Source organism: Danio aesculapii, chromosome 22 (genome assembly GCF_903798145.1).
Source record: "Danio aesculapii chromosome 22, fDanAes4.1, whole genome shotgun sequence".
Classification (NCBI taxonomy): Eukaryota; Metazoa; Chordata; class Actinopteri; order Cypriniformes; family Danionidae; genus Danio; species Danio aesculapii.
The window spans coordinates 1,080,682-1,102,593 of record NC_079456.1 but is presented as its reverse complement, the minus strand read 5'-3'; the positions used below and the strand labels follow the sequence as shown (position 1 = coordinate 1,102,593).

General features: G+C 34.6%; 1 protein-coding gene across 3 annotated transcripts; it reads right to left on the bottom strand.

Moving 5' to 3' along the window:
- Positions 1 to 42: 42 nt before the first annotated feature.
- Positions 43 to 20,032, bottom strand: cry3b (cryptochrome circadian regulator 3b). Of its 3 annotated transcripts, none has more exons than XM_056447237.1 (15): positions 19,859 to 20,032; positions 17,183 to 17,349; positions 12,725 to 12,833; positions 11,078 to 11,220; positions 10,806 to 10,990; positions 8,794 to 8,891; positions 8,462 to 8,602; positions 8,043 to 8,354; positions 5,720 to 5,871; positions 3,246 to 3,448; positions 2,299 to 2,412; positions 2,153 to 2,215; positions 1,435 to 1,512; positions 1,225 to 1,349; positions 43 to 1,141 (listed from the first exon to the last, which is right to left on the bottom strand). In XM_056447237.1, the coding sequence occupies exons 2-15, from the start codon at positions 17,338 to 17,340 to the stop codon at positions 1,100 to 1,102; spliced, it is 1,923 nt and encodes a 640-aa protein (XP_056303212.1). In that variant the 5' UTR covers positions 17,341 to 17,349; positions 19,859 to 20,032; the 3' UTR covers positions 43 to 1,099. The 3 variants fall into 3 exon arrangements, with proteins under 3 accessions (XP_056303212.1, XP_056303214.1, XP_056303213.1); XM_056447239.1 differs by having other exon boundaries at positions 43 to 1,138; XM_056447238.1 differs by having other exon boundaries at positions 2,153 to 2,212; positions 19,859 to 20,031.
- Positions 20,033 to 21,912: the final 1,880 nt, after the last annotated feature.

The window sequence follows — 21,912 nt, the reverse complement described above, 5'->3', positions numbered from 1 at the left end:
ACATCTATAGAAATAAACTGGCAGACAAAAGAAGCACCCAAATTGTTTACATTTTTTTTTATTTGCTGAACAATGAAATTCCACACAAAAACTAAGAAACAAATGCTGGTACAATATATATCAGACTTCTTTTTACAGTTCAAAACAGCTACAAATACTCTGTAGAAAATGACAACACAATCGGAAAACAAATGTACAGCTGTCATGTACATGGAAATGCTAAAAATAATAACAATGTGCAGTGATGGAAGACTGATGACGCGAACATCTGGAGTTCAATCTACACTAGATTTGTGCAAAAACAATGAAAACAAGATGACAATCATTTATCTGTGGTACAGTTACAAGCGTTTGGACCCAATGGTGATCACGTGACCACAGAGAAACAGTATGTACAGGTGAGGCCGCTGTGAAAACTCTGCTGGATTCGTTTAAATGTGGCGTAACGCATGTACTTCAGCTGTTTACGATTCCACTTTAAGGTCCATTCACGGAAAATTTAAATATAAACTGACAAAAAAAGCGGCGACCAATAAAACTTGAGCTTTGGTTCATGTTCATCGAGTACACACATTAATACAAGTATCGAAAAATGTGGCTTTTTTTTCATTCAGCCTGATAAACATTTGTATCTTTGTAACGTTTAGCATCTTAAGTACAGTATTTATGGATTTTTAAAATCAGCATTTGGGATTAAAAAAGTGTAATTAATATTTAATTTAATTTTTAACTATAAAAATATTTAATTTTAAATATTTAACATTAAAATTATGTTTAACAACAAAGTTTGACAATCGTTTTAATACTCATAAGCATTAGCTTTTCATTCAGCCAGATGAATATTCGTTTTGCTGTAATAAACAAACAATTCTCTTAGCATTTGGTGTGAAAGGACCCTTAATTAAATAGTTTTAGTTTAATGTCATAAAGACATATGTAAATCTGATTTTTAAAATCAATATTTTTATTGGTTAAGTTTTTAAAATTCGTTTTATAAACATTAAAATTGTTGAAGCCACAATCTGGACCAGTCGTGTTTAACTGTTTAACACGCAAGGGGAAGTTTATAACATTTAGCGAATCCATCGGTGCGCGGAGTTTAGGTAGAGAAGGCTCCACCCTCTGCATCTTCCCGCCTCTTCTGAAACAAACAGGAGTTAATAACGTTAAGTTCAGTTCATGGGTAAATCACCAATATCCCTACAGATTTAATTTTCTGCAAACCTCGTTGTCTTGTTGCTGCGCTTTCAGTGCCGATGAGGAAGGGCCGTTGTCACCATGGCAACAGTTGCGCTCTGCCTCCACTTCTTTTTTTCCGGTCCCGCCCACAATCGGCCAACTCACACGTCCTAAATTAAGTCAATGTTAAAAATAGTTCACAAAATCCTTAAGATAGCAAACGTATTTCTGCGCCAAAAAATAAACAAAATAAACCTGGTTGTTGTGGAACGGCAAACTCATGGTTGTGGTCTGTTTGGTCACTCTGAGTGACATACGGTGATGGACGGTGGCCTGCAAGAAAAAAAAAAACACGTCATTTTGTGGACAATATCTACAACGATAACTGTATTAGCATCCACAACAGCGGACGAGAATTATAATGATGACTATATTAGCATCCAAAACAGCGGACGATAACTAAAATTATAACTATATTAGCATCCACACCAGCAGACAATAACTAAAATTATAACTAAATTAGCATCCACGCCAGCGAACGATAACTATAATTACAACTGCTTTAGCATCCACACCAATGGATGATAACTAAAACGAAAACTACTATAGATAACTTTAATGCTAACTATATTAGCATCCACACCAGCGGACGATAACTAAAATTATAACTATATTAGCATCCACACCAGCGGGCGATATCTAAAATTATAACTATATTAGCATCCCCGCCAGCGGACGATATCTAAAATTATAACTATATTAGCATCCACACCAGCGGACGATAACTAAAATTATAATTATATTAGCATCCACACAAGTCAATGATAACTATAATGACAACTGCTTTAGCATCCACACCAATGGATGATAACTAAAACGATTACTATATTAGCATCTACACAGACATTTTCGCACATAATAGATTTTGTAAATGATTATCATGATTAAGCTAAGGATTTATTAGCAATCTCACTGAGCGAGTGCCGGTGTCTGTGTTTGGCTCCGCTTGGTCCCGGTTGCTCTCTCCTGACCCCTGCTGGACACACAAAAGAATTACAGATCACTGCTTTCCTTTCACATGCAATGAATTGATTTTAAGGTCTATCTTTAAACACTCACTGTAAGACGTAGTGTCGTTACGTGTCTTCCGTCGTGTAGGGGGCGCTGTTGCTCCGCGGTTTACATTTGCAGCTGCATCCTCTATGTGGTTAGACGGAACAGTAGCAAGCAGACCTGAAGGGTGAAAAAGAAAACAACTTTAGGATTAACAATATTAGCATCCACATTAGTCGATGATAAATATAATGATAACTACATTAGCAACTACAACAATGGGCAAAATGATAATTATATTAGCATCCGTACCAATGGAAGATAACTATAATGATAACTGCCTTAGCATCCACAACAGTGGACTGTAACTAAAATTATAACTATATTAGCATCCACACCAGCGGACGATAAGTAAAACAATAAATATATTAGCGTCCACTATATTAGCATCCACACCAGCGGACGATAAGTAAAACAATAAATATATTAGCGTCTACTATATTAGCATCCACACCAGGGGACGATAAGTAAAACAATACATATATTAGCGTCCACTATATTAGCATACACATCAGTGGACAATAACTAAAACAATAACTATATTAGCGTCTACACCAACAGACAATAAATATAACGATGACGATATTAGCATCCTTACCAGTCATTGATATCTAAAATAACTATATTAGCATCAATAACTCCCTTAGCTTCAAGACTAACGGACATTAACGATAACTATACTAGTGTTCTTTATCATTTGATGAACAGTTTTCCGTCATTTTAGACGTTTGTTTACGATTTTACAACAATATGTTTCTCGCTATTTTGAATTGAATAGTTGAGTTGAATTGCGGTCATTTCAGCGACAATAGCTACGATATTTACAGCTATCGCTACAACGCTTCCAACTCCCGTCCCTTTCCCAATCTCGTACATTTTTTCTCTCCATCCAACTTCCAGCTACTGCCCTCTCCTAATAAAAAAAATAGTATTTAATTAAATTGGGCTCTTACTGAGTCCGCGGTATCGTGACAGCTGCTGGTAGATCTGCCGCATCCGTTCGATGTTTAGCCGACTGGCCTCCGCGTGGTTTACCATGGGTTTGGGATAGTCCACCCCGATCACACATTTAGCGGCTAGCTGCACGTCATATGGAGCGTTCCAAGGGTCATAAATGTACTTGGCTGGAAAATCTCGTAGGACAGGTAAGTAACGTCTGGAATCAGAGGGAGAGATTAAACCGCAGCGCCTCATCACAACCTCCACAAAACCAAACCACAACCTCACACTGCAGCAGGGTATCATGGGAGACCCAGCCACAATCCGAGGCGAACACAGAGAAACATTATTGATGTAATAACTGGTGTTTCCATTAATAGAGTTCACACTGAGGTTTACGGAGCCCCTAAAGCAGTGTTTCTCAACCACGTTCCAGGAGGACCGCCAGCTCTGCACATTTACCCAGTCTCCTTAACCAAACACACCTACTTCAGATCATCAGCTCATTAGCAGAGACTGAAAGACCTGAAATGGGTGTGACAGACAAAGGAGACGTCCAAAACATGCAGTGTTGGTGGTTCTCCAGGAACGTGGTTGGGAAACACTGCCCTATAGGAACGTGGTGGTGGTGAACAAAATATTTGCGTTCCCTCACAAAAATCGTAAACGCTTGCTGTTCACTTTACGTCTCTGGGTTTTAAACAACACTTTTTAAAGAAACACTAATGAAAATTTAATGTGTATACTGCAACATGTTGAGATGGCGCCACTAACTGGTGCACTGCATGCATTGCGGAATTCAAAGGCACAAGTCAAAATTTTGCATACTGGTTGTAGTGGCTTCCTGATGCGTACATTATAGGACTACACATCATCATACACTCATCGGCCACTTTATTAGGTACACCTGTCCACCTGCTCGTTAATGCAAATAGCTAATCAGCCAATCACATGGCAGCAGCTCAATGCATTTAGACATGTAGACATGGTCAAGACGATCTGCTGCAGTTCAAAGTAAGCATCAGAATGGGGAAGAAAGGGGATTTAAGTGACTTTGAACGTGGCATGGTTGTTGCTGCCAGACGGGCTGCTCTGAGTATTTCAGAAACTGCTGATCTACTGGGATTTTCACGCACAACCATCTCTAGGGTTTACGGAGAATGGTCCAACAAAGAGGGAATATCCAGTGAGCGGCAGTTCTGTGGGCGCAAATGCTTTGTTGATGCCAGAGATCTGAGGAGAATGGCCAGACTGGTTCGTGTTAACGCCACAGCCTACCTGAGTATTGTTGCTGACCATGTCCATCCCTTTATGAGCACAGTGTCTCCATCTTCTGATGGCTACTTCCAGCAGGATAACGCACCATGTCATAAAGCGTGAATCATCTTAGACTGGTTTCTAGAACATGACAATGAGTTCACTGTACTCAAATGGCCTCCACAGTCACCAGAGCTCAATCCAATAGAGCACCTTTGGGATGTGGCGAAACGGGAGATTGGCATCATGGATGTGCAGCCGACAAATCTGCAGCAACTGTGTGATGCTATCATGTCAATGTGGAGCAAAATCTCTGAGGAATATCTCCGGTACCTTGTTGAATCTCTGACACCGAGGATTAAGGCAGTTCTAAAGGCAAAAGAGGGTCCGACATGGTATTAATAAGGTGTACCTAATAAAGTGGCCGGTGAGTGTATATACATAGTGCTTTCCACAGATGTAAGAAAATCGAGAAATCTGAAATCCCCACATCCCACAATGAATGCAGTAATGCAGCTCATTCTTGATGGTAAACACTGAAGGCACCAATGATGACGGCGATGATCCTCACTGCAGAAATTAGGCTTCACTTAAAAATGAAACAAATAAATCAAATAAAAATAATGATCATATTAATTTAAGACTTGCTGCTTTGACTGGTTCAGGTTCTGTTCGCCCAAAAATAAATAAATGTACTCACCATTTACTTTCCCTGAAGTGGTTTTAAACCTTTATGAGTTGCTTTCCTCTGTTGAACACTAAAGAAGTTAATTTGAAGAATGCTTCATCCCGAAACCATTGACTTCCATACTAGGAAATACAAAATACTACGGAAGTCAATGGTTGCAGGCTTCCAGCTTTATTTAATATCTTCTTTAGTGTTCAACAGAAGAAAGAAACTCAGTTTGGAACAAGAATAGGGGAGAGTTCATCATGCTTTCAGGGAGAACTTTCCCTTTAATTCATGGAAAAGTAGTTCAAGGCTTTTTAAGACCCTCAGAAACCCTGATCCTGCATTGGCTGAGTGCTCCGTATGTTCACTAGAGTGTTCTGATGCTTTAAGAAAGCATGAATAACAGATTTTGCGAGGGAAAGCAAAGTTTCAAGGTCAAATGCAAAAACTCTGAAAAATATTTCTTCTTCCCATTTAGTTTATCCTCAACACCACGTCTCTTTAGGGTCTCAGCAGAGTTCAGCGTGTGGAAGTGTGTATTGCGGTGTGGACGCGTACCTGATGAAGTCTCCGTTGGGGTCGATGCGCCGTCCGAATCCCACAGGACAGTAACAATGGAAGAACTGCTGGAAGAACGAGCTGCAGGAGTGGCAGAGCCAGCTGCCCGCATTCACACTCCAGTCCGCATCCAGCAGCAGCTCCTCGAACACCTGGAAAACACCTTCCCATCAGGCACTGTGCTGCAGACTCACACTTTACTGCTGCTGCAATGCTTAAACTTTTCTAGATTAGATTAGATTCAACTTTATTGTCATTACACATGTACAAGTACAAGGCAACGGAATGCAGTTTGGGTCTAACCAGCAGTGCAATAGCAGCAAGTGCAGGATACAGGTATCAGTTATAAAGTGCAGTTATAGAAAAACTATGGTGATATTTACAGATGGATGTGCTATGAACATTATATACAGGTTGTACTCTAGTCCAAATATCTACAAATTCCGAAATTAAGAAGCATTTTATAAACAAGCAACAAATATTGTGTTTTCAGAAATAATGAGACAAAATGAAGAGAGTTTTTCTTTAAAACAAGTCAAATATTCTGTCAGTGAAATAACATCTAGAATTATCCTTATAATAAATGCATGTAGAATTATTGCTTTAGGCCCAGAATTTTAATATTGGTGCTAAAAAAAGGAATTTGTTTCACTTCTCTGCGATAGTAATATTGCATATCCCATTATTACAATAACAATAATAGTCTCCTCAAAAAAAAAAAAAAAATTATTTATATATATATATATATATATATATATATATATATATAAATATATATATATATATATATAATTTTTTGTTCCATTATTGCGATAACGACACTTTTATCGTATTTATTATTATTAATAAATAATTATTTTCCATTCTCTGTTTTTACCCAAGTGCATCTAGAATTTTAGTTTTTGGCCAAGAATGTGCATCTCTAAAAAAATGTATTTATTATTTAAAAAATAAATCTGTTATTTAAAAAAGCCATAACCATTAGCCATATACCATTATCGCGATAACAATACTTTTATTGTTTTTATTATTATTATTATTATTAGTCATAGTAGTACTATTAAATAATTCTCGGTTATCGGCCAAGTGCATCAAGAATTTTCAGTTTTAGCCAGAATGTGCATTTAAAAAAATAAAAAAATAAATAAAAAGATTTTTTTGCACAATACTGCATATACCATTATCACAATAACAATATTTTTATTGTTATTATTATTATTAATAAATTATTGTTTCCCATTCTCTGTTTTCACCCAAGTGCATCTAGAATTTTCATTTTAAGCCAAAATGTGCATCTCTAAAAAATATATATGTAAAGAAAAGAATTTATTGCACAATTTTGCATATACCATTATCTCGATAACAATATTTTTATTGTTTTTATTACAGTATTATTTTTTGTTCTTGGTTTTCTTCCGAGTGCAACAATAATTTTCAGTTTTAGCCAGAATGTGCATCTAAAAAAATAAATAAATAAAATAAAAGAATTTATTGCACAATTTTGCATATACCATTATCGTGATAACGTTTTTATTATTATTAAATAACTATTCTTCGTTCACGGTTATCGACCAAGTGCATTACGGTTTCGGCCCTGAATGTGCATCTCTTAAAAAATTTAAAAATAAATGTAAAAAATAAAGGAATTTATTGCACAATATTGCATTTACCATTATCGCAATAACAATATTTTTATTGTTATTATTATTATTATTATACAAATATCTTTCGGCCAAGTGCATCTAGATTTTTTCCAGAATGTGTACCTGTGAATATGCCATTATAAAGATAATGCTACTTTTATCATTTTTATTATTATTATTATTATTTTTGTTAATAAATAATAATTTTTCGTTCTCTGTTTTCGGCCAAGTACATCTAGAATTTTTGGTTTTTCCCAGAATGTGCATCTTTCCAAAAAAGGAACTTATTGCACAATATTGCATATACCATTATTGCAATAACGATATTTTTATTATTATTATTAATAAATAATTATTTTCCATTCTCCGTTTTCACCCAGGTGAACCTAGATTTTTCGTTTTTGGCCAAAAATGTGCATCTCTAAATATATATATATAAAAGGAATTTATTGGACAAAATTGCATATACCATTATCGCGATTACGATACTTTCATCGTTTTTATTATTTTTTTTATTAAATAATAATTTTTTGTTCTCTGTTTACATCTGAGTCCATCAAGGATTTTCAGTTTTAGCTCAGAATGTACATCTTTCCAAAAAAGGAACTTATTGCACAATACTGCATATACCATTATCGTGATAACGATACTTTTTTTATATATTAGCGCGAGTGCCGCACCTTCATGCCCTCCTCCCAGCTAATCCACAGGTCTCCGCGCGTCAGGAAACAGGCCACGGCGTGACGCGCCAGATGATGGATCCATCCCTCCTGCCGTAGCTGCATCATGATGGCGTCAATCCAGGGGAATCCCGTCTTAGCCTCCGCCCACTTCGCTAGCGCCTCCGCGTTTCTGTCCCACGGGATGCGGATGCAGATGGGGTTTCCATCCATGCGGTCGAAGCGCGAGTTGTTAGTCGCAGCCGTGTAGAAAAACTCCCGCCATAAGATCTTATCGTACAGAGAGATGGACGGGTTCATGTTCTTCTTCACCTGCGCATAAAACACCGCACAGCATTATGGGTACACAGCAAACCTGGTATGCGTTACAATATAAGAAATTAAATGATATAGGAATGATCTTCCCAGCAGTGCCACACCTTCTTGTAGAGCTGAGTGAGTTTACAGTAGAACAGGCGGCAGGACAGGCAGCCGAAGCGGAGATACGGACTCAAACCTAGCGGACTAGCCATTAGCGGACTAGCATTCATCTTCGGTCGCTCGAAGTTCTCCTGCCACGCCTGAAAAACAATGCTTATGTTAGCATACAGGACATAGCTGTAAGTGTGTTAGCATACAGAACAGAACTGTAAGAATGTGTTAGCATACAAGACAGAGCTGTAAGAATGTGTTAGCATACAGGACAGACCTGTAAGCTTATGTTAGCATATAGTACCGTCGTATAAGTATGTTAGCATGTGTTTCGTAATACCACAGTAGAGTCGGGTCCGAGGTGTCGCTCCATCCGCTTCAGAGCTTCTGATTCTCCACCTGGCCAAACAGCTGGAGCCAAACCCTCAGTGTCGAACCCTAAAATACATTTACAGTAATGAAAATATATTAATAAAACCTAATTTCTGTACGTTTCAAATACTATATAATTTAGCTCCTATAAAAGCTTCAGTATTAGATTTAAATTCATCTTTATATTATTGTCTGTTGCTGGACAACTACTGGGGTGTTCCATGAGGTTGCTAGGTGGTAGCTAAGGTAATATGGGTGGTTGCTAGGGTATTCTGTGCAGTAATTATCGAAAACAATTCAATTCTATACTGAATTACATTCTATAAGATTAAATATTATTAAAAAGACGAATAATTTTTGATTATTAATTAAATACAAAATTACATTATAAAGTATTCTTTCAAATGAAGTTTAAATTAGACACACGGTCATAAATAATCAAATCTAAAAATACTTCACACATTAAAGTATTGTGTACTAAGAAATTATACTTAGGACAAATAGTTGTAAACAAATATAATTAAATTACATGAATAATACTTAATAAAAAAATCTCATTTTGAAATTATATATTTTAAGCGAGTTCTGTTGCAAATAAGTGAGATTTATTAAAAAATTGTTATATTAACGAAAAAAGTAATAGTATTAATATGTGAATATATTAGTATTGTAATATTTTAAAATGTGAAACGACCAAAGAAAAAGTTTTTTTTAAATAACAGATGACATAACATTGGAATTTTTAACGCGTTATTAAATTGTTTACTACTACTATATAAACAGATTATAGCTACGCCTTCTAATCTGTGGTTATAAGCGTAATTTATAACCCTCCGTTATTATTCTAAAAGTAAACATCAGCTGTAACGTTATATTCCAGTAAATGTGTAAAACAGAGCAAATGTGTTACCGAGCTCCTCCAGCAGGGGGACACTGGTTTTCGCTGTTGGGCGTCACACATTTTATTTGTAATAATTATTTATCTCACTCTCATAACCAAAATACTAAAAATAAATTACATTTCGAATTTATATTCGTGTTTTAAACTGTATCAACACGACAATATTTTTTAAAATAAGGGATTATAATCATGTAGTCATTTTTTTGCGTTATTAAATTGTATACTACTATTACTATACAAACAAATTATAGCTACGCCTTCTTATCTGTGGTTATAAACTAAATTTATAACCCTTCGTTATTATTCTAAAAGTAAACATCAGCTGTAACTTTATATTCCAGTAAACGTATAAAATGGAGTAAATGTGTTACCGAGCTCCTCCACCAGGGGGATGCTGTATTTGTCACAGTGGTTTTCGCTGATTGGCGTCATGCGTTTTATTTGTAATAATTATTTATCTCACTCTCAAAATCAAAAACTTAAAAATAAATTACATTTTGAAATTATATTCGTGTTTTAAACTGTATCAAGACCACACAATAAAAAAAGAGATTATAACTGTTGTAACTTTTATCGTGTTATTAAACTGTATACTACTACTATATATCAGATTATAGCTATGCCGTCTGATCTGTGGTTATAAACTTAAATTTTAACTCTTTGTTATTAGTCTAAAAGTAAACATCAGCTGTAACATTATTTTCCAGTAAATGTATTACCAAGCTCCTCCAGCAGGGGGATGACGAATTTGTCGCAGGGGTTTTCGCTGATGGGCATCACGCATTTTTATTTGTAATAATTATTTATCTCACTCTCAAAAACAAAAAATAATCACATTTCAGATTCATATTCACATTTAAACTGTGGTGATGACACAAAGTATGTTTTTTTTAATAACAGATCAATAACAATCAATATATTAAATAGTAATACATCAATGTTATCTTTAACGCGTTATTAAATTGTATACTACGATATAAACAGATTATAGCTACACCATCTGATCCGCGGTTATAACGTAAATTTTAACACTTCGTTATTAGCATAAAGTAAACATCAACTGTAAAAGAATGTATTACCGAGCTCCTCCAGCAGGGGGACGCCATATTTGTCGCGGTGGTTTTCGCTGATTGGCGTCACACATTTTCCCATCATTCCTCTGTCCGGTGGGGCAAGCGGCGGGTCGGGCGGCTCCATGCTGCTCACTAGCGTCTGGAAGCGTTTGTACGTTAGCGGAGATTGACCGCCATTCAGCTCGATGATCCTGAGTGAACATGAATCACACGAATCAGACTCAAACGATTCACTGCTCAAATGAATCAAATGTGTGATTCAATTCTGGTGTTCTGACCTGTCGAGATCGTAGAGCGTGTGCGAGATCTTCACGATCACCTCCACTCCTGCTTCACACGCTAGTTTCTTTATCGCAGCGTCTCGCTCCTTTCCAAACGGCTCTGAGTCGAACTCGAACGTCAACCGAGAAACTTTCCATTCCTGGCACAACAGATCATTTTATAGCTTCTGTTTTCAGCCATTTTGTTGTTTGTTTTTATTTTATTTCAATTTTAGGTAATGACAATCGTATTGAAATATTAATATAAAAACTATATAGACAAGAACAATAACAATGACATTCGATTCAATTAGTTGGCTCTTTTAATTATGTGAGTTGACTCTTTCAGATCAATAAATCAACTTATTTGATTCAGTGATTTGAGTCACAACTGATTAAATGGGTCAACTCATAACTCTATGTACCAATGATTCATTTGTATCCACTCAAAAACTAAACTTTAAGTAATGACAACATTGTATAGAAATAGCTATTTAAAAACTATTTAGACAAGAAAACTTAAGAATGACAGAAACAACACTTTATTTAGTTAGTTGATTCACTTCAATAAAGGAATTACCTCTTTTGAGTCTGTGAGTCGACTCTTTCAAATCAATAAATCAATTTATTTAATTCAGTGATCCGAGTCACAACTGATTCAGTGGGTCAACTCATAATGATTCATTTGTATCCTTTCAAAAATTAGTCAACTCATTTGATTCAATGCAGTATTACTAACTCTTTAGCAGGTTTATTGTAGCTGCATTTAAAGAGAAATCATTGCTGTCGTAACACCATAGATCTCATAAGAAATCATAAAAATGCTTTTATGGTTGTGGTCAAAATATCTTTATTAAAACTATATAGGCAAAACAAATACAAATGGCAAAAACAACAATATTACTAAAACAAAATTTGATTCAGTTAGTCGATTCACTTCATTCAGTCAGCTGACTCTTTAAATTATGTGAGTTGACACCTTCGGATCAATAAATAAACTCATTTGATTCAGCGAGTTGAGTCACAACTGATTCAGTGGGTCAATTTATAATACTAAATCAATGATTCATTTGTATCCACTCAAAAAGGAGTCAACTAATTTGATTCAGAACATTAGTCATTACTTCACTGTTTAAATAAAACTATTATCAGAGATAGGAGTCTTAGTTATATATATATATATATATATATATATATATATATATATATATATATATATATATATATATATATATATATATATATATAAAGCCAAAAAAATAGTAAAAGTAAAGCTGATTCATTTGGTGGACTCACTTTATTCATTGAACTGACTCTTTGGATCAATAAATCAACGTATTTGATTCAGCAAGTAAATGATTCATTTGTATCCACAAAAAAATTTGTCAACTGATTTGATTTAATGCAAAATTAGTGTTTTTTAAGTAAATAAAACTCTCTGTCACTTTTTTATGGATAATAAGTCAGCCTCTGTATGAATAAGTGATTCACTTAATGATTCATTCAAAAGATTTGTTCAAAATTGGTTGACTCGTTTACAAAGTCTTTATGAACTCCTTGACTCAAATATTGAGTCTAAAACATCACTTTTTGTTTTGTTTTCAGCAAAGTGAGTGACATACTCTGCAAATCAATCACTGTATCATCAGATATCACGAGTGTTACCTTGAAGAGTCGTGGGAAGATGTCGGCCGGCTGACCGCGAATCACAAACAAACATGAGTTTAGTTTACGAAGACTAGCGTCCAGATCCTCCAAACTCTGAAGGAGAAACCTGAGACACACACACACACACACGCATACACATACACACACAACTGTGTCAGAAACAGCGTGCACTGATGAAGGATGTGTGTGTGTGTGAGGGTCTTTGCTTCATTAATGTTGGTTTGCAGCTTTCTGTTGTTGTGGATGTGAAATGTTGTTCTACAGATGGTCAGATCAGACTGTCTGCTGTGGATAAGTTTACTCTGCTGACCTACTGACATCATTTAATCACAACACACACGGCTCAGACGGCTGACCGCTGCGCACCACTTCACACACACACTCGTCTGCGTCTCTCGCCAAAGTTAGATCACACCTAATAAGCAGAAATGACTTATATGCGGGGTTTAAACCCAGTTGTGTGTCAGCAGTGTGTGAATCTCTCCAGCCTCTAACGCTAAACATTATTATTTGTGTTTGTTATAATCAGACTTGATGCAGAAACACTTTGATTGACATCAGAGTGGGAAAGCCCCGCCCACTAGTGCCCATCTCTCTTTCTCATTAGCATAATCAGCAGCCCTGAGTGAGAAGCAGCCGTCTGTTCATTAGCCATTAGTGTTTTAGAAAACATTATCTGTGTGCTATTTTCAGCTCAAACTGCAACACACACACACACACACACACACACACACACACTCACTCTAGAGACAGCAGAGACGCATTTTACAGCTTTAAAAAGTCAGAATAGGTCCCCTTTAAGGTTTATAATAAATCAGTTGTTCACTTGGTGTTTGCCTTTTGTTTTAGCGATCATGCAGAACATTTAGCAAATGTTTATATTCATATTTATTGTCAAATATATTGGCTATCGGTTATGACACAGAATCTGCTTCATTCATTCATTCATCTCTCTCTCTTTTTTTCCCTTTCTTTCATTCAGATCTCTCTCTCTTTTCTCTCTCTTTTCGTCTCTCTCACTCTCTTCTTCATTCAGATCTCTCTCTCTGGGGAGAAGAGAGATCTCTGCTGTGATTCAGATCTCCTCTCTCTCTACACACACACACACACACACTCAGACAGGCATGTGCAGTAAATATCGCTGTGCTCGTGACGGCGCTGCAGCAAAAGTGGGTCATTGCCGTGGAAACCAGTTATGAACGTCAAACTGTGTGCGTGACGTCAATTTACCACAGTAAATCATCAAAATAACAATTATTGAACACTCACCACATTAAATCATCAAAAACACTCACTAAACACTCACTTTACCACAGTAAATCATAAAAACTCTCAATTTACCACAGTAAATCATGAAAAAAACGCTCACTAAACACTTAATTTACCACAGTAAATCATCAAAAACACTCACATTACCACAGTAAATCATCAATACTCTCACGTTACCACAATAAACCACCAAAAACACTCAATAAACACTCACTTTACCACAGTAAATCATCAAAATCACTCATTAAACACTCACTTTACCACAGTAAATCATCAAAATCACTCATTAAACACTCACTTTACCACAGTAAATCATCAATAACACTCAATAAACACTCACTTTACCACAGTAAATCATAAAAACTCTCAATTTACCACAGTAAATCATGAAAAAACGCTCACTAAACACTTAATTTACCACAGTAAATCATCAAAAACACTCACATTACCACAGTAAATCATCAATACTCTCACGTTACCACAATAAACCACCAAAAACACTCAATAAACACTCACTTTACCACAGTAAATCATCAAAATCACTCATTAAACACTCACTTTACCACAGTAAATCATCAATAACACTCAATAAACACTCACTTTACCACAGTAAATCATAAAAACTCTCAATTTACCACAGTAAATCATGAAAAAAACGCTCACTAAACACTTAATTTACCACAGTAAATCATCAAAAACACTCACATTACCACAGTAAATCATCAATACTCTCACGTTACCACAATAAACCACCAAAAACACTCAATAAACACTCACTTTACCACAGTAAATCATCAAAATCACTCATTAAACACTCACATTACCACAGTAAATCATCAATAACACTCAATAAACACTCACTTTACCACAGTAAATCATCAATACTCTCACTTTACCACAGTAAATCATCAAAAACCCTCAATAAACACTCACTAGAGCACAGTAAATCATCAATACTCTCACTTTACCACAGTAAATCATCAATACTCTCAGTTTACCACAGTAAATCATCAAAAACCCTCAGAAAACACTCACTTTACCACAGTAAATCATCAATAACACTCAATAAACACTCACTTTACCACAGTAAATCATCAATACTCTCACTTTACCACAGTAAATCATCAAAAACCCTCAATAAACACTCACTAGAGCACAGTAAATCATCAATACTCTCACTTTACCACAGTAAATCATCAATACTCTCAGTTTACCACAGTAAATCATCAAAAACCCTCAGAAAACACTCACTTTACCACAGTAAATCATCAATAACACTCAATAAACACTCACTTTACCACAGTAAATCATCAATACTCTCACTTTACCACAGTAAATCATCAAAAACCCTCAATAAACACTCACTTTACCACAGTAAATCATCAAAATCACTCACTAAACACTCACTAGAGCACAGTAAATCATCATTACTCTCACTTTACCACAGTAAATCATCAATACTCTCACTTTACCACAGTAAGTCATCAATACTCTCAGTTTACCACAGTAAATCATCAATAACACTCAATAAACACTCACTTTACCACAGTAAATCATCAAAATCACTCACTAAACACTCACTAGAGCACAGTAAATCATCAATACTCTCACTTTACCACAGTAAATCATCAATAACACTCAATAAACACTCACTTTACCACAGTAAATCATCAAAATCACTCACTAAACACTCACTAGAGCACAGTAAATCATCAATACTCTCACTTTACCACAGTAAGTCATCAATACTCTCAGTTTACCACAGTAAATCATCAAAAACCCTCAATAAACACTCACTTTACCACAGTAAATCATCAAAATCACTCACTAAACACTCACTAGAGCACAGTAAATCCTCAATACTCTCACTTTACCACAGTAAATCATCAATAATCTCACTTTACCCCAGTAAATCATCAAAAACACTCACTCAACACTCACTTTACCACAGTAAATCATCAAAATCACTCACTAAACACTCACTAGAGCACAGTAAATCATCAATACTCTCACTTTACCACAGTAAATCATCAATACTCTCACTTTACCCCAGTAAATCATCAAAAACACTAAATAAACACTCACTTTACCACAGTAAATCATCAAAATCACTCACTAAACACTCACTAGAGCACAGTAAATCATCAATACTCTCACTTTACCACAGTAAATCATCAATACTCTCACTTTACCACAGCAAATCATCAAAAACACTCACTCAACACGAGCTTGAGCTCACAATAGAGGACAAACACTCTCACAATCATAATAAACACTCTGGAAAAACTGCTCTGTATGCATGAATAAAACTAAATAAAGCACCACAACATTATAAATCTCATTAAAATGAAACAGATAATTGAACAGAGGTTTTGGGTGTTATTCTTTACAGATCCCCCGGGAGGCGCAGTTTCACAAAAGTGCAAATAAATAAAAATAACAATGTAAAAGTGCAGTCTGATAATGAGAAGAATTAATAAAATCCACATACATATTATTATAATATTCTACCCTTTGCTTATGTTAACATTCATAGGTTTATTAATGGTTAATTAACTATTATTAATAAATCTAATATTATTATTAATGTATTAAATTTAAACAGCCTTTAAATATTTAACATATTAGTATTTATTTACAATATCTCAGTAGTTTTTTTTATGCTTTTAAAATGTTTTATTATCCTTTTTAAATATTATGAATGATTAAAAATAACTTTTTAAATAAAATAAATTAAATGTACTAATCTTTTATTATTAATAAAGTATTAATCGTAATATTAATAATAGTAATAATACCTGAAGGCTGTTTTATTGTATTAAATAAAACAATTAAAAACAAACACTTCATTTAATTTGATTATTATTAATATATTGATACTTGACTTTTTACATTTGCGATATTATTACACTGTGATATTGTTGATATCTATTAAAATATTTCAATAGATTGTTTTGCTTTAGATGTAATGTTTGTATTTTATATACTTTAATTTTATTATTTTAGATATTTAATGTTAAAGATCTTAAATAAAAATATATTTATTTTTACAATTTTTTTTGACTTTCTAAAATAAATTAATATATAAATATTATTATGATTATGATATATATTTCTGTGTATTAATTATGGTTTTAATTTGAACGAGGTATGTTTGCATGAGCGATATGTGTGTGTTTTATTCACCTCCAGCGGTTGACGCCCAGGTTGGAGGCCCCGGCGAACCAGGGGTCCAGAAAGTAAACGCAGCGCAGTGTATCGGCCCCTCTCAGAGCCTCCAGCAGTGCAGGGTTATCATGCAGACGCAGACCCTTCCGGAACCAGTGCACTGCGTTCACCGACATCACCCACAGCTGAACAACACAACACAACAACAGATTCCAATACACACTTAAAATGATGGTGTTAATTATGTCAAGTGTTGCTAACCAGAGTATTATAATAATAACACAAAACTGTTATTATATTTTAACAGCATGCTAGCACTGATTAACCTGTTACTAACATGTTTATAACGCAAATTGCTAACATTAACATTTGCCTAACATGTTAGGGTTGTAACCATGGGTCACATGTTGTAAGCTTGAATTAACATGTTGCGAACTCATTTCTAACGTTTAACATTACTACTTTATTTAGAAGTCTATATTTAACATGTGAACAAAATGGTTTAACATGGCTAACATTTTAACACTATGCTAACATGAATTAGCAAGTTGCTAGCATGGTTTAAATAATTTTAGTACTTGGCGAACGTGTTTTAACACTATGTCAACATTTTGTATGTGTTACGTCAACATTTTGTATTTGTATCAGAAGCATGTATTTTTGCTAACATGCTTCTAGAATTTTTAGCATGCTGATAACATGTTTTTGGATATATTTAGCACTGTGCTAGCCTGATTAGTATGTTGCAAAAAATTTTATACAACACCTAACATTCTAAAACATTAAACACAGGTCATGTTTTTCTAGCTTGAATTAGCATGTTGCTTACCCATTTCTAATCTTTAACATATGGCTTAAAATTTTCTTACTATAATTAGCAGTTTGTATTTAACATGTGAACAAAATGGTTTGAACGTGGCTAACATTTTAACACTATGGTAGCATTAATCATCACGTTGCAAACATGTTTTAACTCTATGTGAACGTGACGGAGTATTTTGCTAACATGCTTCTAGAATTTATTTGAATGTTGATAACATGTTTCTGACTTTTTTAACACTGTGCTATCAAGATTAGCATGTTGTTAAACATGTTTATTAACAATTTATATACATTGATAACATTTACCAAACATTCACTAAGACATGAATTATGTGTTACATATTGTTGGTTGGTATCCCATTGCTAACATTTAACATATGGCTAATATGAGTTAACATGTTTTACTTTATTTATTTCTACTATATTTAGCAGTCTGCTAGCATGTTCTTCCCATGTTTAACGTGGTAAGTTGATGGCATGTTTTGAGCCTTTCAGGACTTTGCAAACACGTTTTAACATTAGTCAATATGAATTTACATTTTGATAACATGCTTCTAGATTTTTAACATGTTTCTAACATGTCTACCATATGTCTAGCATTTTGTAACACTATGCTAGCTTGATTAGCATGTTGTTAACATGTTTAAAACACATTTCACATTTTTAACATTTACCTAACATTCTAAGACATTAACTATGTTTTATATGTTGCTAGCTTGAATTAGCCTGTTCCTAACTCATTTCTTATACTTTACATATGGTTAACATGGGTCAACATGTTTTACTAGGTTTACGGTGACTATTTTATTTATCAAGCTGCTAGCACATTGTTACCATGTTTAACATGTCACTATAATGGCTTAAACAGGGTTAACATTTTAACACTACGCTAGCATCAAATAAAAAGCTGCTAACATGTTTCAAGCATTTTTAATACTTGTCGAACATGTTTTAACATGTAAACATGAATTAGTATTTCATTAATATGCGTCTAGAATGTTTTGCATGTTGCTAAAACGTTTATTAGCACATGACTGACATGTTTTATATTGTTTAGATTTAGTAAAACTTTATTAATCAAGAACAGTTTAAATGAAATTTGAACACAGTAAATGACAAATTACTATTTGTAATTTAATGTGTTTATATCAAGTTTAAAGTTATATTATATTATCGTATAGCTTTATCAATTATAATAATTCTAATCAAACAACACTTAACACTTGAAATTATTAAGTGCATAAAGTGTTTAGAAAAATAATAAATAATAATTAATGACAATAAGTTTGCAATGTTTTTGCTTTAGGTTTACTTTGTTTATAGTTAACCATGCTTTGTATGAAATTACAAATTTTTCATTTTTATAATTTACATTATTATTATTATTATTATTATTATATATTTATCTTACGTTGTTTTGCGTTGAAATGTAAAAAGATTTTTCTTTTTCACAGATTTTTCAAAGGTTTTTCACCACAACTTAATTTTTATGTAACAAAATGCCTTGACATACATAAATCAGCTCGTTTCTTTCAAGGGTTTGTTATTTTGATCGTAACAATACTGTTAATAAAATTTTATATCCATAACGCACATTATCATCACTGATTTAAACAGTTTTCAGATCGTTTTATAACGTTTAATAACCTGACCCTCAATCCTAGAACTGGGTCATTCCAGAAAGTCTCACTTACGTCACAAGATACCACAAAAACAACCAAAAGAGCTAAACTTTTATCATATTTCAGATTTAAACACAACTGTGCACCTTTTAAATAAATGGGTCATAAGTTTGCTATTTACATAACCTTTATCACCAGCTTATACTCCATTAATACATCAACAACATAAGTTTATAAGAGCTGCACTCACCTGAGCTGTTAATAATGCAGAGAAATGATTTTATCTGAGTCCCGGAGATGAAATCATGTCAGAGTTTCTGAAGAATCTGCGCTGTTCAGTTCACCTCAGGTCAATAAAGTCCAGATATACAGAACCGGGCCAAAACAGCATGTTTCATAACGAGTGAGAGCACTGCGCATGCGCCAAAACGAAACCGCATAGACTATAACAAACTAGATCACTCGTGATATTTAGATTTGGTCAATTGTAAGCGTCGTAAATCCAGACAAGCGACTGGAAGTTTTTGAATATCTATGTTTAAAAATAAGCAAGATGAAAAAGACTGCAAGATGTTAAATTTACTCTGCGCGTTTAAATCACCGCCTCTACATCTATAATTGTACATCTATGCTGTCTGCTGGCCGCCTCGATAGGTCACAGTGCTCGTGTCCCACTTTAGGAGGCCGCTCATTGGTCAACACGCTACGAACGTCACTGCGTCGCCCTCACGTTTATGCGGCGTGGGTGAAAAGAGCTTTGCAAGTATCTTTGGAGACGTTTGAACACTGGGTATTGTACGGTATGATGTTAGGATGCGATCCTATAGTTTATTTGTCAATTAAGTCTTTTAATGACGCTGTAATAGTCAATGTTCTGAGGACGCCCTAGCCCGCCCAGTTCCCCCATCCGCGCGCTGATTGGTCAAGTCGTCAGTTACCCGGATGCTCACGGGCGCCACTCTATAGACGCCATTTTGGATCTGAGAGCGCGGTTTCAGTTGGACACAAAAACAGACCGTTGGGTAGATGGAAACTGCGCGAATGATACATGTAGCGCCACTAAAACAGAAAACTCTCCATTTTTCATATTTTAATCACAAGATTAAAATCCATAATTTGTATCTATGAGCATTTTTAAATTGTTTGCCATTTTTAATGGTAAAATAAAATTTATTTCAAATCATTTTTTTTGTTTAATTGTTGGGGATGTTACACAAATACAAAACGTTACACAAATTTTAAATCCATCTTAACAGTTTATTTATCGGTTGTTTTAATCTGTTTTGTACTTTTTGTACATTTCAACACTGAGCTAACAGGTTTTAACACCATGTCAACATTCATTCATTCATTTTCTTTTAGGCTTAGTCCCTTCATTAATACAGGGTCGCCACAGCAGAATGAGCCGCCAACTTATCCAGCACATGTTTTTACGCAGCGGATGCCCTTCCAGATGCAACCCATCCCTGGGAAAACCATGTCAACACGTATTAGTATTTTGTTATCATCTATATAACACGTTTAACACATGACTGACGTGTATTACATGAATCTTCTTGTAGCTAAAATGTTTTCTAGCACGTTTCAGCGACTTTACTACACTTTTACTACTATAAAACCAACTACCAATGTCAGAATTTGGGTTAGTGCCGTTATAGGTTTAAATATTTTGTTGTTATTCTTTAAAGCACAATCTGACAGTCATGTGTAGATGATGACAGTCTGCAGTTTTCTATCATGTTACTTTTGCTACCATAGTTTATTTTACAGCTGCAACACTGTAAATCCAATGTTTGCTCTAATTAAGAGCTTTTGATCAGCTATTTTAAGAATAAAAAATAAACAAATTCAAACTACTGAGGTCAGAATTTGATTTAGCGCAGTGATTTTGGGTTTGAAGATCTAAAACAATTCAAAAGCATATCTATTTTATTCTTATTCCAGTCTAATACACTTCAATAGACGTTTAATATCAGCCAGCCAGCGTCAGCGCTTCCGGTGATCTGTCTTTCCATTATAGAATTGCCACATTTAAAGTCTGATTTCTTTGTAAAAACTGATATTCGCTGTCTGATTGATATACGATATGAAGTTGGACAAGAAGCACTGCATAAAATTACCCCCCCCCCCATGTCTTTAAAATATGACAGTTTAATCTACTCAAGTATTTTCAACTCAGTTTCTGCGCTAGCCTGCTGATCCTGACAGCGCTAGTGGTTACACTGTCTTTCACCTCATTTTACGCTTGAACAACTAAATGAACTCAGAAGTCTATTTTACTGAATGTATTTTAATTACAGTACA

What these genes read in the sequence shown, in the direction of transcription:
- cry3b (XM_056447237.1), bottom strand. Translation starts at nt 17,340, where the DNA reads ATGTCGGTGAACGCAGTGCACTGGTTCCGGAAGGGTCTGCGTCTGCAT. An exon ending in GCTGGGAGGAGGGCATGAAG is followed by an intron (nt 5,872 to 8,042) that starts GTGCGGCACTCG and finishes GGTGTTTTCCAG; the next exon opens with GTGTTCGAGGAGCTGCTGCT. An exon ending in GTCACGATACCGCGGACTCA is followed by an intron (nt 2,413 to 3,245) that starts GTAAGAGCCCAA and finishes TTCACCCTTCAG; the next exon opens with GTCTGCTTGCTACTGTTCCG.